This window comes from Nycticebus coucang, chromosome 9 (genome assembly GCF_027406575.1).
Source record: "Nycticebus coucang isolate mNycCou1 chromosome 9, mNycCou1.pri, whole genome shotgun sequence".
Taxonomy (NCBI): domain Eukaryota; kingdom Metazoa; phylum Chordata; class Mammalia; order Primates; family Lorisidae; genus Nycticebus; species Nycticebus coucang.
The window spans coordinates 95609981-95622734 of NC_069788.1; the positions used below are offsets into that span (position 1 = coordinate 95609981).

The 12754-nt window shown below is 39.6% G+C and overlaps 2 protein-coding genes across 10 annotated transcripts in view; one reads left to right on the forward strand and one right to left on the reverse strand.

Annotated features, from left to right (window-relative positions):
- Positions 1-12754, forward strand: part of EML5 (EMAP like 5) — a 177946-nt gene that overhangs the window by 38781 nt on the left and 126411 nt on the right. For all 9 annotated transcript variants that reach the window (XR_008382276.1, XR_008382277.1, XM_053600971.1 and 6 more), the window contains one exon: positions 3638-3775. Coding sequence is in view for 7 of the 9 variants with exons in the window: in XM_053600971.1 (XP_053456946.1) it covers positions 3638-3775 (138 nt within the window). In the remaining 2 variants the exon portion in view is untranslated. The remainder of the gene's footprint in view (positions 1-3637; positions 3776-12754) is intronic.
- On the reverse strand, positions 5613-6745 carry LOC128593189 (glyceraldehyde-3-phosphate dehydrogenase-like). Its single transcript, XM_053600987.1, has one exon. The coding sequence runs from the start codon at positions 6408-6410 to the stop codon at positions 5811-5813; it is 600 nt and encodes a 199-aa protein (XP_053456962.1). The 5' UTR covers positions 6411-6745; the 3' UTR covers positions 5613-5810.

Consider the following 12754-nt stretch of genomic DNA (forward strand, 5'->3'; position numbering starts at 1 on the left):
TTTTTAGTAGAGATGTGGCCTCACTTTTGCTCAGAGTGGTCTTGAACTCCTAAGCTCAAGCAATTCACCATGCTTAGCCTCCCAGAGTGCTAGGATTACAGGTGTGAACCTCTGCAACCGGCCTACTTTTTTATTTTGTTTAGCTTGTTTTTGTCATGCGAAAGTTTTTTGTTGTAGTTATTTGGTTTTACATAGCTGAATTTATTATTATATTCTTTTATGACTTCTGATACTTTATTATAGAGAAATCTACAAAATTAATTAAAAATTTTTTCCAATATATTCTTCCTGTACATTAGTCACTTTTTCTTTTTAAGTTTAACTCCTTATCTATGTAAAGGAGTTAAAGTGTAAGGAATGAGGTGGGGATCCAGATAACTTCTCATTTTTTTATGGTATGCTAATTAGTCATGCCATTTACTATCATTGTGCATTTTATATGGGTGGGAGATGCTGGAGCTCTGTACCTGAAGAGAAACTTGCTGTGGGGGCTCCCCTTTACTCATGTGCTTTGGTGGGAACTGCTTTATATAATTCTTTCCTTGTAAAACTTATTACCAGCTGCTGCCTAGCTGCTGTAAAAAGGGCAGTCGGTCCTAATTGGTCAGACTTCTCTTTCTGTTACTGGTAGGAAATTTATTTGGAAAGACCTCTTCTACTTAAGACAACAATAAAGATGCTAGTTAAATGTAAATCTCCTTGAAAGTTTCAAAGAACTGACAAGATAGTGAAGAACTGTCTAGCCAGTCGTGAAAGAAAATGGGAATTTAGGAGCATCAGTGAGCCAAAGCCACTTTTGCTCAGAGGTCATTTTTCTTTTTCTTTCTTTTTTTTTTTTAGAGACAGAATCTCACTTTATTGCCCTCAGTAGAGTGCTGTGACATCACAGCTCACAGCAACCTCCAGCTCTTGGGCTTAAGCGATTCTCTTGCCTCAGCCTCCCAAGTAGCTGGGACTACAGGTGCCCGCCACAATGCCCAGCTGTTGTTGTTGTTGTTATATAGTTTTCATTGTTGTTTAGCAGGCTGGGGCCAGGTTCGAACCTGCCAGCCTCAGTATATGGGGCCGGCACCCTACCCACTGAGCCACAGGTGCTGCCTGCTCTGAGGGCATTTTTCCATGGGTAAATTTGAGTTTTGTTTATGGCTTTCTGTTAGGCCACAAGGGTCTGACAAGACAAAGGACCACCAAAGGAGGGTAGTCCAACATCCCTGTTGAAACTGTAGATTATGTTCCAAAAAAATTCCACTGCAGATTTGTGTGGGAATGGAGAGCTGTCTTCTTGTTTTAAGTGTTTTTTGTTTTGTTTTTTTAAGACAGTCTGACTTTGTTGCACTCGTTAGAGTGCTATGGCATCATAGCTCACAGCAACCTCCAACTCTCGGGGTCAAGCAATCCTCTTGCCTCAGCCTTCTGAGTAGCTGGGACTACAGATGTCTGCCACAACACTCCGTTTTTTTTAGAGACTGGGTCTTGCTCTTGTTCAAGTTGGTCTCAAACTCCTCAGCTCAGGTGATCCAGCCCCTTGGCCTCCCAAGTTTTGATAGCACAGGAAGTATATAAAGCAGTTTGATGTTAATCATTATGGAAACAGCATGACTTTTCCACAGTATAAATTTCACATATAAGTGCTGCTTGTGGATTATAATTTTAGGCTGAATTCATTAGGAAACAGTATCAAGTATACAGTAAAAGCTGATTTTCAGAATCATTCAGCATTTAAGAATAGTGGTTGAGGGCAGTTCTCTGGTTTAAAAAAATTTCAGGCTTGGCTCTGAGATCAAAAAATCACAATAGAACTTTACCACTGCTAAACTGTTAAACTCCTGTTAGGAGTTTTAGCTTCTATTTCTTTTTTTTTTTTGTAGAGACAGAGTCTCACTTTATGGCCCTCGGTAGAGTGCCATGGCCTCACACAGCTCACTGCAACCTCCAACTCCTGGGCTTAAGCGATTCTCTTGCCTCAGCCTCCCGGGTAGCTGGGGCTACAGGCGCCCACCACAACGCCCGGCTATTTTTTGGTTGCAGTTTGGCTGGGGCTGGGTTTGAATCTGCCACCCTCGGTATATGGGGCCAGCATCTTACCGACTGAGCCACAGGCGCCGCCCTCAGCTTCTATTTCTAATAAAAATTCACGGAACTGACAATGGTTAAATTTCACAAGAACAAATAAAATTTGCCATTAACACTGTTGGTTCAAAAACACATGGGAGAGGCTCAATGCCTGTAACTCAGTGGATGGGGTGCCAGCCATATACACTGGGGCTGGTGGGTTTGAATCAAGCCCGGGCCTGCTAAACAATGACAACTGCAACAACCACAAAAAAAAAATAGCCAGGCATTGTGGCGGACACTTGTAGTTTTAGCTAGTTGGGAGGACGATGCAAGAGAATTGCTTAAGCCCAAGAGTTTAAGGTTGCTATGAGGTGTGACACCCGGGGTACTTTATTGAAGGCAACATAATGTTTTTTGTTTCAAAAAAACAAAACAAAACAAACAAACAAAAAAATACATGGGAGAGTCATTTTTTTGTGTTGTTTTTTTTTTTTTCAAATTACCTGCTGAAGAATAATATGGTGAACAATCAGAGGCTTTAACTACCTTACATTTTCACAATCTTTGAAAATGTTTAAGCTATTTTTCATACATTTTGTTTTTTTACTACCAGCTATTAGTTATAATTCATTTTACTAGATTCTGACTGAGGTTGTATTAAATTGGCAATAGGTATCTTCTAATTATCATTTTTGTTGATTTCTAGCATTTTAATCTGGAACTCTTGTTTTTTTTGAGACAGAGTCTTAACTGTGTCACCCTTAGTAGAGTGCGTGGCATCACAGCTCACAGCAACCTCAACCGCTTGGGCTTAAGTGATTCTCTTGCCTTAGCCTCCCAAGTAGCTGGGATTACAGGTGCCTGCCACAATGCCTGGCTATTTTTTGGTTGCAGTTATCATTGTTGTTTAGCTAGCCCAGGCCAGGTTAGAATCTGCCAGTCTCAGTGCATGTGGCCTATGCCATAACCATTGTGCGATGGGCGCTGAGCTAATCTGGGACATATTTTGAATTTAAATAGTTTTAAGTGTTATCCTTAAATTGAAAAGTATATATATATATGTATAATATATATACACACACATATATATAAAATGATGTGTGTGTGTGTGTATATACAGTGGAACCTCTGTAAGTTGACCACCCAAGGGACTGTAACAAACTGATCCACATACAGAGGTACATGTTGTGCATGTCCCGTCTATGAAAATTAGGTCAGCTTAAGGAGTTGGTCAATGTAGAGAGATGGTCAACTATGGAGATTCAGCTGTATTATTTGTATATATATTGCCTTTGAGTAGGGTACAAATCATCTGTCTAAAGTGGTTCAAAAGAATTTACATCTCTACATTGTTTTAAAAGTAAAAGATTCTATCAACTTCAGTCATTTTAAGCATGAACAGCATGCCCATTTTTGCAGATATGAACTTTTCCCTGGAAAGGAGACAGTTAAAATACCTAGATTTATCTTACTTAAAATGAGATTATTATTTTAACCAAAATTTTTCATAGTATATGTTACTATTTTTTAAACTATGCTTTAGTTTACTATTCTTTTTTATTTTTTAAATTAAATCTTACAGGATATGGAGCCTAGTAGATCATGCATTAATAGCAAGGTGTAATATGGAAGAACCAATTCGTTGTGCAGCTGTGAATGCAGATGGAATCCATCTTGCGCTTGGAATGAAGGATGGCTCATTCACTGTACTTCGAGTGAGGTATAGTATTTGGGTGGAAATAGAAACAATAATGCTCACAATGAGGTAGAATATGTAATACTCATTTGTCCTTTTTTCTTCATCTTATTAATATTTCAGATATTAGTTCTATTAAATATACACTATATATATATAACAATAGCTTTGTTAGAATATTAAATAAACTCAAAAATGGTTTAGGGAGGTTAAGAATGCTTAATAGATTAATAGATAAAATTTTGAGCTATAAATTTGGGTCCCGATTTCCTTTTCATGGGTAGTATAGATTTTCAGTAATGATCTCTTGCCGCTGAATAACCATGAGGCTGTTAAAACTGAGTGAATGTTTTTTTGTTATTATTAAGGGCTTTATGCTTTGGAAAAAAAAAAACAGATGCTTGCCTCTCTTCTTTTGTTGGGGTAATTAGAAAAGTTTAAAAACTGTTTTGTTAAAGCAGCTATAGGTAGGTGTAATTGAATTCTATGTGGCCATTAAAAAATTGGCTGTAGATCCACTGTATGTTTATAAGGATAAGTACTTTTAAAGGCCTTATTCTCTAGCTTAGTGAATGGTAGGATCTTCTCCTTGATTGCTCAATATAGAAACTGTTAATTCATTTTTCTCTTTTAGCTCTTCTAGTTAATCATACTTTTGGAAACCCTACTTCCTAAGGAGCTCTCACATTAATTTCCTTCTTCCATTCTTACTGTGTACTCTTGTGAAGGCTTATGTTATCTCCTGACTGGATTGGTGGTCTCCATACCTTTCTTCACTCTACAGCAGTGGTTCTCAACTTTCCTAAGCTGCAACCCTTTAATACAGTTCCTCATGTTGTGGTGACCCCCAACCATAAAATGATTTTCGTTGCTACTTCATAACTGTAATTTTGCTACTGTTGTGAATCATAATGTAAACATCTGATATGCAGGATGTATTTAGGCGACCCCTATGAAAGGGTCATTTGACTCCCAAAGGGGTCACATCCCACAGGTTGAAAATCGCTGCTCTACAGTGATAGTGATTCTTTTAAAAACACATTTGTTTACATTCTTCCTCTTTCTAAAGTATGATAAAGACATTGTATTGTCCTTAGGATGAATTTTATAATCCTTAACATGGTATGGTGGACATCTCTCCTGCCTATTCCCTGAACCCCAGTCTCTTCCTTTCATCTATACAAAAATTCATTAACTTCTTCAGCTACATCAGGTTCCCTTGTACTTCTGAGCTTTGATATTTGCATAGTCCTCTTTCTGAGACAGATTTTTATGATGGGATATGCTGAGATTTTTCTCTTCAACTTAATTTTTTTTTCAGAGACAGAGTCTCTCTTTGTTGCCCAGGCTGGTATGATACAGCTCAATAGAACCTTGAAGGGTTCTCCTGCCTCACCCTCCCCAGTAGCTGGGACTATAGGCACACCCCACCATGCCTGGCTAATTTAAAAAAAATTATGTTTCGAGATGGGGTCTGGCTATGTTGCCTAGGCTGGTGTGGAACTTCTGGGCTCAAATAGTCCTCTTGCCTTAGCCTCCTTAAGTGTTGGGATCACAGGTGGGTGTCACTGAACCTTGCCTCTTAAAGTAATTTTTTTATTGTAAAATACACTTAATGTAAAATTTATAATTCCAATCATTTTTAAATATACAGTTCCGTGCCATTAGGTATATTCACATTGTTGTGAAACTATAACCACCATCCAGCTCCAGAATTATGCCATCTTTCCAAACAGAAACTCTATACCAATTAAATAATAAATCTACATTCCTCCCTCTCTAACCCTGAAAAAAAAAAATCACAATTCTGCTTTCTGTCTCTATGAAAGAGAATTTGGCTACACTGAGTTCTTTTTTTTTGAATTCAGGGAACTTTATTGATGTTACATGACAAGGTGGGGCTCCTTAGGCCCCTCTTGTTCTTGAGGGGGTCTGGTGTGGAAACTGTCGAGGGGAGATTCTCAGTGAGGTGGGGGGCTGAGTAGGCAGGGGCACCCCAGCAGCTAAGGGCCTTTCTCTGCCTCTCATGCTCTGGCTGGGGCTTGTGGTCTGGGGGTTCTTACTCCTTGGAGGCCATGTGGGCCATAAGATCCACCACCCTGTTGCTGTAGCCAAATTCATTATCATACCAGGCAATGAGTTTGACAAAGTGGTCATTGAGAGCAATGCCAGCCGCAGCATCAAAGGTGGAAGAATGGGTGTCACCGTTGAAGTCAGAGGAGACGACCTGGTGCTCGGTGTAACCCAGGATGCCCTTGAGGGGGCCCTCTGATGCCTGCTTCACTACTTTCTTGATATCAGGCTGTATTTGGCAGCCTTCTCTAGACGACAGGTGAGATCCACGACTGACACGTTGGCAGTGGGGACCCGGAAGCTTCCCATTCAGCTCAAGGATGACCTTGCCCACAGCCTTGGCTGTGCCAGTTGAGGCAGGGATGATGTTCTGGAGAGCCCCGCGACCATCACGCCACAACTTCCCAGAGGGGCCATCCACAGTCTTCTGGGTGTCAGTGATGGCATGGACTGTGGTCATGAGTCCCTCCACAATGCCGAAGTTGTCATGGATGACCTTAGCCAAGGGGGCTAAGCAGTTGGTGGTGCAGGAGGCATTGCTGACAATACAGAGGCTGTTTTCGTACTTCTCATGGTTCACACCCATCACAAACCTGGGGGCATCAGCAGAATTCTGGGGCAGAGATGACGACCCTATTGGCACCCCCCCGTAGGTGAGCCCCAGCCTTCTCCATGGTGGTGAAGACACCAGTGGACTCTACAACATACTCTGCGCCTGCCTCACCCCATTTGATTTTGGTGGGATCTCGCTCCTGGAAGATGGTTATGGGATTTCCATTGATGACAACCTTCCCGTTCTCAGCCTTGACTGTGCCATGGAATTTGCCATGGGTGGAATCATACTGGAACATGTAGACCATGTAGTTGAGGTCAATGAAGGGGTCGTTGATGGCGACAATATCCACTTTGCCAGAGTAAAAAGCAGCCCTGGCGACAATATCCACTTTGCCAGAGTAAAAAGCAGCCCTGGCGACCAGGCACCCAATACAACCAAAACCGTTTATTCCGACCTTCACTTTCACCATGGTGCCTCGGGGATGTGGCTGGCGCTGCACTAGAAGAAGTGGCTGTCTGATGAACGGGAGGACCAGAGAGCCACTACTCTGAGTTCTTAAACTCGTTTTTTTTTTGGTTTTTGGCCGGGGCTAGGTTTGAACCCGCCACCTCCAGCATATGGGACCGGCGCCCTACTCCTTGAGCCACAGGTGCCGCCTTAAACTCGTTTTTTAAATGGTTTATAAAATTTGAATGTCAGTTAAAACTTTCTTCCCAGAGCTCTGTAAATGTCATATTGCCTTATTTTGTCATGCCAAAACAGCTTCCTAAACTGAAATGAAAGACTATGAAACTCCTCTGCTAGGCTCTCATTACTATTATTATTGGGGCACTGATTTGGTCGTTGATTCTAGAATCTCTATAACCATTATCATCTAAGATTGAATATCTGTTCTTCTCATTGCTTGTATAATTTCTTTGAAGATGACTTTTCATTTTTACAGGTTAGAAATCATAAGTAGAAACGTGAATATTACTTGTGAATAATAGTATTTGTGATCAGCCTTATTTTTCCTTTTGTATAAGAACTGAAAGTATTAGAATTGGAATGCTAATGTGTAGAGGTTTTACAAGAATTTAAAATGAATGTAAAGCACCTAAGAGTTTTCATCTTTTAGCAGATATTTGTTAAAAAGTAGTGATCATCTTTTAGCTAATGTTCATTAAAAAGTAATAGTTATTATTACTTTTAGCCATTTACTTGCCTTTTCAAATATTGTATGCAATAAACTAGATGAAAAATTTCTTATTTTTTCCCAGCACTTAGGAGGCCACGGCAGGTGGATTCCCTGAGCTCACAGATTCAAGACCAGCTTGAGCCAGAGCGAGACCCCGTCTCTAAAAAACAACCTGGCATTGTGGTGGGCGCCTGTAGTCCCAATATTTGGGAGTCTGAGGCAAGAGGATCACTTGAACCCAAGAGTTTGAGGTTGCTGTGAGCTAAGATGCCATGGCACTCTACCAAGGGTGACCAAGTGAGACTGTCTCAAAAAAAAAAAAAAATTTCTAATAAGGCTGTGTTTTGGCAACTGAATTCAACATTGCTGTTGGAATTGGTGGAATGGTTATTCTGAGTAGTAAATGCCTTTATAGGTTAAGTCACAAAATAGTATTCTTAATCCTTCTGAATTTATTTCTTCTTGGTTTGCTTTGTGTTCTCCATATGATAAAGCAGGATTCAGTAATATAGCAGTATTAAAGAACCCTCACAAGGAATGGTTATATTATGGTTGCAGGAATACAAATTAGATTAGAATCTTACACACTGGTACACACACCAGGGTGTAAGATAGTGTAACAGGGTAAAGCCATAATATCTTCTTAAACATCTCTTTTCTATGTGATAAGAAAATGTTAATAATTGCGTGGCACCTGTGGCTCAAAGGAGTAAGGTGCCGGCTGCATATGCTGGAGATGGCGGGTTCAAACCCAACCCCGACCAAAAATAGCAAAAAGAAAAAAGAAAAGGTTAATAATTTTTTAATTACTTTGAACCAATCTACCATTTAAAATTAAAAAAAATTATATCCCCCTACTTTTTTAATTTATATATATATATATATTTTTTTTTTTTTGAGACAGTGTCTCACTGTGTTGCCCTTGGTAGAGTGCTGTGGTGTCACAGCTCACAGCAACCTCAAACTCTTGGGCTTAAGTAATCCTCTTGCCTCAACCTCCCAAGTAGCTGGGACTATAGGTGCCTGCCAAAATGCCTGGCTATATCCTTCTATGTTATTAACCCATTTATGCTGGAGGTTGAATTTTTAATTTTTTTTTTTTTATTGTTTGGGATTCATTGAGGGTACAAAGAGGTTACACTGATAGCACTTGTTAGATAAAATCCCTCTTATAATTGTGGCCTGCCCCCAAGAGGTGTGCCATACACTGTGACCCTTATGGTTATGTTTGAGGAATTTAACGATTTCCTCTTTTATCACTTCCTGAACCCAACTATCATTCAGCATAAGGTTGTTTTAATTTCCAAGTCCTTGTGTGGGGATGAACGTTTTTGTGGTGATGAGTTCCACCTTTATTGCCCTGTGGTCTGAGAAGATACAGCTATAATTTCTATTCTTTTAATTTTGCTGAGGTTTGGTTTGTATCCTAGGATGTGGTTGATTTTTGAGTATGTACCATGGGCTAATGAGAAAAATGTATCTTCTTTAGCTTTAGAAGGGTGTGTCCTGATGTGTCTATTAATTCCATTTGTTCTAGGGTCACATTTAAGGCCTTTGTATCTTTGTTTAGTCTCTGTTTAGAAGATCTGTCCAGTTCTGTCAGAGGGGTATTAAAGTCCCTGGCTATTATGGTATTATAGGATATCATATTGCTCAGAACCAACAAGGTCTGTTTCATAAATCTGGGAGCATTTAAATTCGGTGCATAAATATTGAAAATTGAAATGTCTTGTTGTATTGTTCCTTTGACCAGTATAAAGTCTTCATCTTTGTTTTTCTTAACTTTAGTTGCTTTAAATCTGCTGTATCTGAAAATAAGATTGCAACTCCTCCTTTCTTCTGATTTACACTTGCTTGAAATACTGTTTTCCATCCGTTAACCCAGAGTTTTGATTTGTCCTTCAAGGCTAGGTGTGTCTCCTGGAGACTGCATATGGATGGCCTGTGCCATCAGTGAAGAATCAGTGGCGAATTCAGTACATTGACATTTATTGAGAGAATTGATAAGTGTGGTGGAGTTCTATTCATCTTCTTTTGTGAAAGTCCATTGTGTAGTCTTATCCTTTGTGCCATTGTGGAAGCTAAGTTTTGACCTTTAGCTTCTGGGTGTTTGCTGGTGGTCAGTGTTTAGAATAGTTCTAAGTATTTCCTGTAGAGCTGGTCTTGTGGCAAATTTCCTCATTGCTTGTATATTTGCAAAAAGATTTGATTTCTCCATCAATTTTGAAGCTTAGTTTAGCAGGATACAGAATTCTGGACTGAAAATTGTTTTGTTTAAGAATGTTGAAGGTGGATGACCATGCTTTTCTAACTTGGAACGTTTCAGTTGAAAAGTCTGCTGTCATCCTAATGGCTCTGCCTCTGTAGACCAGTTGGAGCTTACTGCTGGCTGCTTGCAGAATTTTTCCTTTTATCTTGATTTTGGACAGGTTCATTACAATGTGTCTTAGAAAGGCTCTGTTTGAGTTGAGATGACCCGGAGTTCAATATCCATCTGAAAGGAGTGTGTTGGGTTCTTTAGTAAAACTTGGGAAGTTTTCATTTATGATGGTCTCCAGTAAGGCTCCCATTCCTTTGGGACAATCTTCTTCCCCTTCAAGAATCCGTATTTTCCGAATGTTTCAATGCTTCATGGAGTCTTGTAGTTCTCTAAGAGCGTGTTCTGCTTTCTCTCTCTTCTTTTCTCTCTATTTAACTATCTGGGTTAACTCGAACACTATCCTCTAGCTGTGAGGTTCTTTCTTCTCCAGGGTCTAACCCATTTTTGATACTTTCTACTGCCTCTTTACATTCCCTGATTGTCTCCTTCATTTCCTGAAGCTCCACCATATCCTTTATATATTCTGTATATCTCTCATCTGACTTTTGGTTCTGTCTTTCCATTTTCTTGCCTATTCCTTTAATTGTCTTTATCATCCATATTTTAAATTCCCTTTCTGTCAAGTCCATTAATTCTTTAAAAGGTGGAGTCTTCTGCAGTAGCTGCCTAATGGTCCCTTGGGGGAGTTCCTCTGTTTTAGTTTTACATGTTGCCTCAATTTTTCTGTTGGTTCCTCCTCATGTGTTCTTTCTTCTTGTTCACCCCCTTGTCCTCCTTTTTCCTTCTTACTAACTCCTTTGCTTGAAATTACCTCGCGTCAGAGCTTAGGTCTTAAAGTGGCCTCAGCCTGAGCAAAGCCAAACTCTTCCTTGTGGCCAAAAATCAAATTGTTGAATTTTTTGCATGACTTTCTCACAAGCTCCCAGCATACCAGTATCTGCAGTAGTGACTAACTCTGTGCACCATGTGATAACATGTACTCTATCTAAGGAGGCAGATGTGTGAAAAATCAGACTTCAGTGTTGACCCTGAGTAGTAGGATATAAATAACTCCCACATTACTGCCAATCCAATAATGGAACATGAGGCCTAAATGGGTTAAGGCATAATTGACAAATAAAAATTGTATATATTTATTGTATAAATAAACATGAGATTGATTTATTTATATATTGTGACATGAGTAAGTCAGGCTACTTAACGTATCCGTCACATCACATACTTACCATATTTTGTGATGAGAACATTTAAGATGTCTTAGCAGTTTTCATGTGTATAGTACATTACTATTATTTATGGTCATGCTCTACTATAGATCTCCAGAACTTATTCATCCTGTCTGACTTAAACTTTGTACTCTTTAGCCAATGTCGCCCCATTCCCCACTCCTACCCCCAGTCTCTGGTAACCACCTTTCTACTGTCTGCTTCTGTTCAACTTTTTTAGATTCCACATACAGGCTGTTGCAAGTTACAAACATCCAACTTATGTACAGCTTGCCCTTACAAATAGAGGCTATTACAGTAAGTCACTGAGTTACAAACATCTGACTTACATATGACTTTTACTTATTAAGGAAGCTATTACAGGTAATAGGTAAATGTACCTCTTCCAACTTATATACAAATTCTACTTAAGAACAAACCTACAGCACCTATGTTGTTCATAAGCTAGGGACTGCCTATATAAATGAGATCATACAGTATTTGTCTTTCTGAGCTTGGCTTATTTCACTTAGCATAACATCCTGCAGGTTCATCCATGTTGTAAACAGATTTTTTTTTTTAAAGGTTGGATAGTATTCCATTGTGCGTGTGTGTATGTGTGTATATGTATATTTTATCCATTCATGTACGCTTAGGTTGGCTTGAGGGAAGGGTTGCATGGGTAATGTGAAACTATTCTTACTACCTTCTTCAGTGAATCTTGTCTTATTTTCATGCTATACTCAACGTGTTATCTCTTACATGATTTCTTTAGCTCTTAAGGAAGGTATTTTCATGCATGGATAGTTGTGCAAAGTGATGTTTCTTCAAGGAAACTAGCACTGGGACTAGCCCCCATGCCACCACTTTGCTGACCTCATTCCCCAAATTTTATATTATAAGAGAAACACTGATACTGTGGAAGTAATTGAAAACTTTTTTTTTTTTTTGTAGAGACAGAGTCTCACTGTACCACCCTCGGGTAGAGTGCCGTGGCGTCACACGGCTCACAGCAACCTCTAACTCTTGGGCTTATGCGATTCTCCTGCCTCAGCCTCCCGAGCAGCTGGGACTACAGGCGCCCACCACAACACCCGGCTATTTTTTTGTTGCAGTTTGGCCAGGGCTGGGTTTGAACCTGCCACCCTCGGCATATGGGGCTGGCGCCCTACTCACTGAGCCACAGGCGCCGCCCTGAAAACTTTTTTATGAAATATTTTTAAATAGAAGTGTGTGTGTGTGTGTGTGTGTGTGTGTGTAATAAATGTACATGTGTATAAATACTAAAAAGTCCGCAGAGACACTCATCCATTCTCATGAATAGATAAGAGAGACTTCATAATAGTGGAAGAACTTGATTGATAATCATGGCTAATAAATCATGATGAAGATGGAACAAGGTTTCCTGGCAGGTATGGAATAAACTTTTTTGTAAAATCATAAAATTGTTACTTTATTAATAGTGTTTAACCGGTGGCTAGCCATTTGACACTCTCTGACCGTATTACTGTATTTTGCTATGTATACTTCAGTCCCATGCATAATGTGCACAGATGTTTTGGGCCCAAACTATGATTAAAATGCCTCTTGAAAAAGTGACTAGCTTTTAGCTAGGAGAGAGACATCTAGAGAGGACTAACCCTCCTCTAGAAAATGTACAGATTGCACTGCC

What these genes read in the sequence shown, in the direction of transcription:
- LOC128593189 (XM_053600987.1), bottom strand. Translation starts at nt 6,410, where the DNA reads ATGGGTGTGAACCATGAGAAGTACGAAAACAGCCTCTGTATTGTCAGC.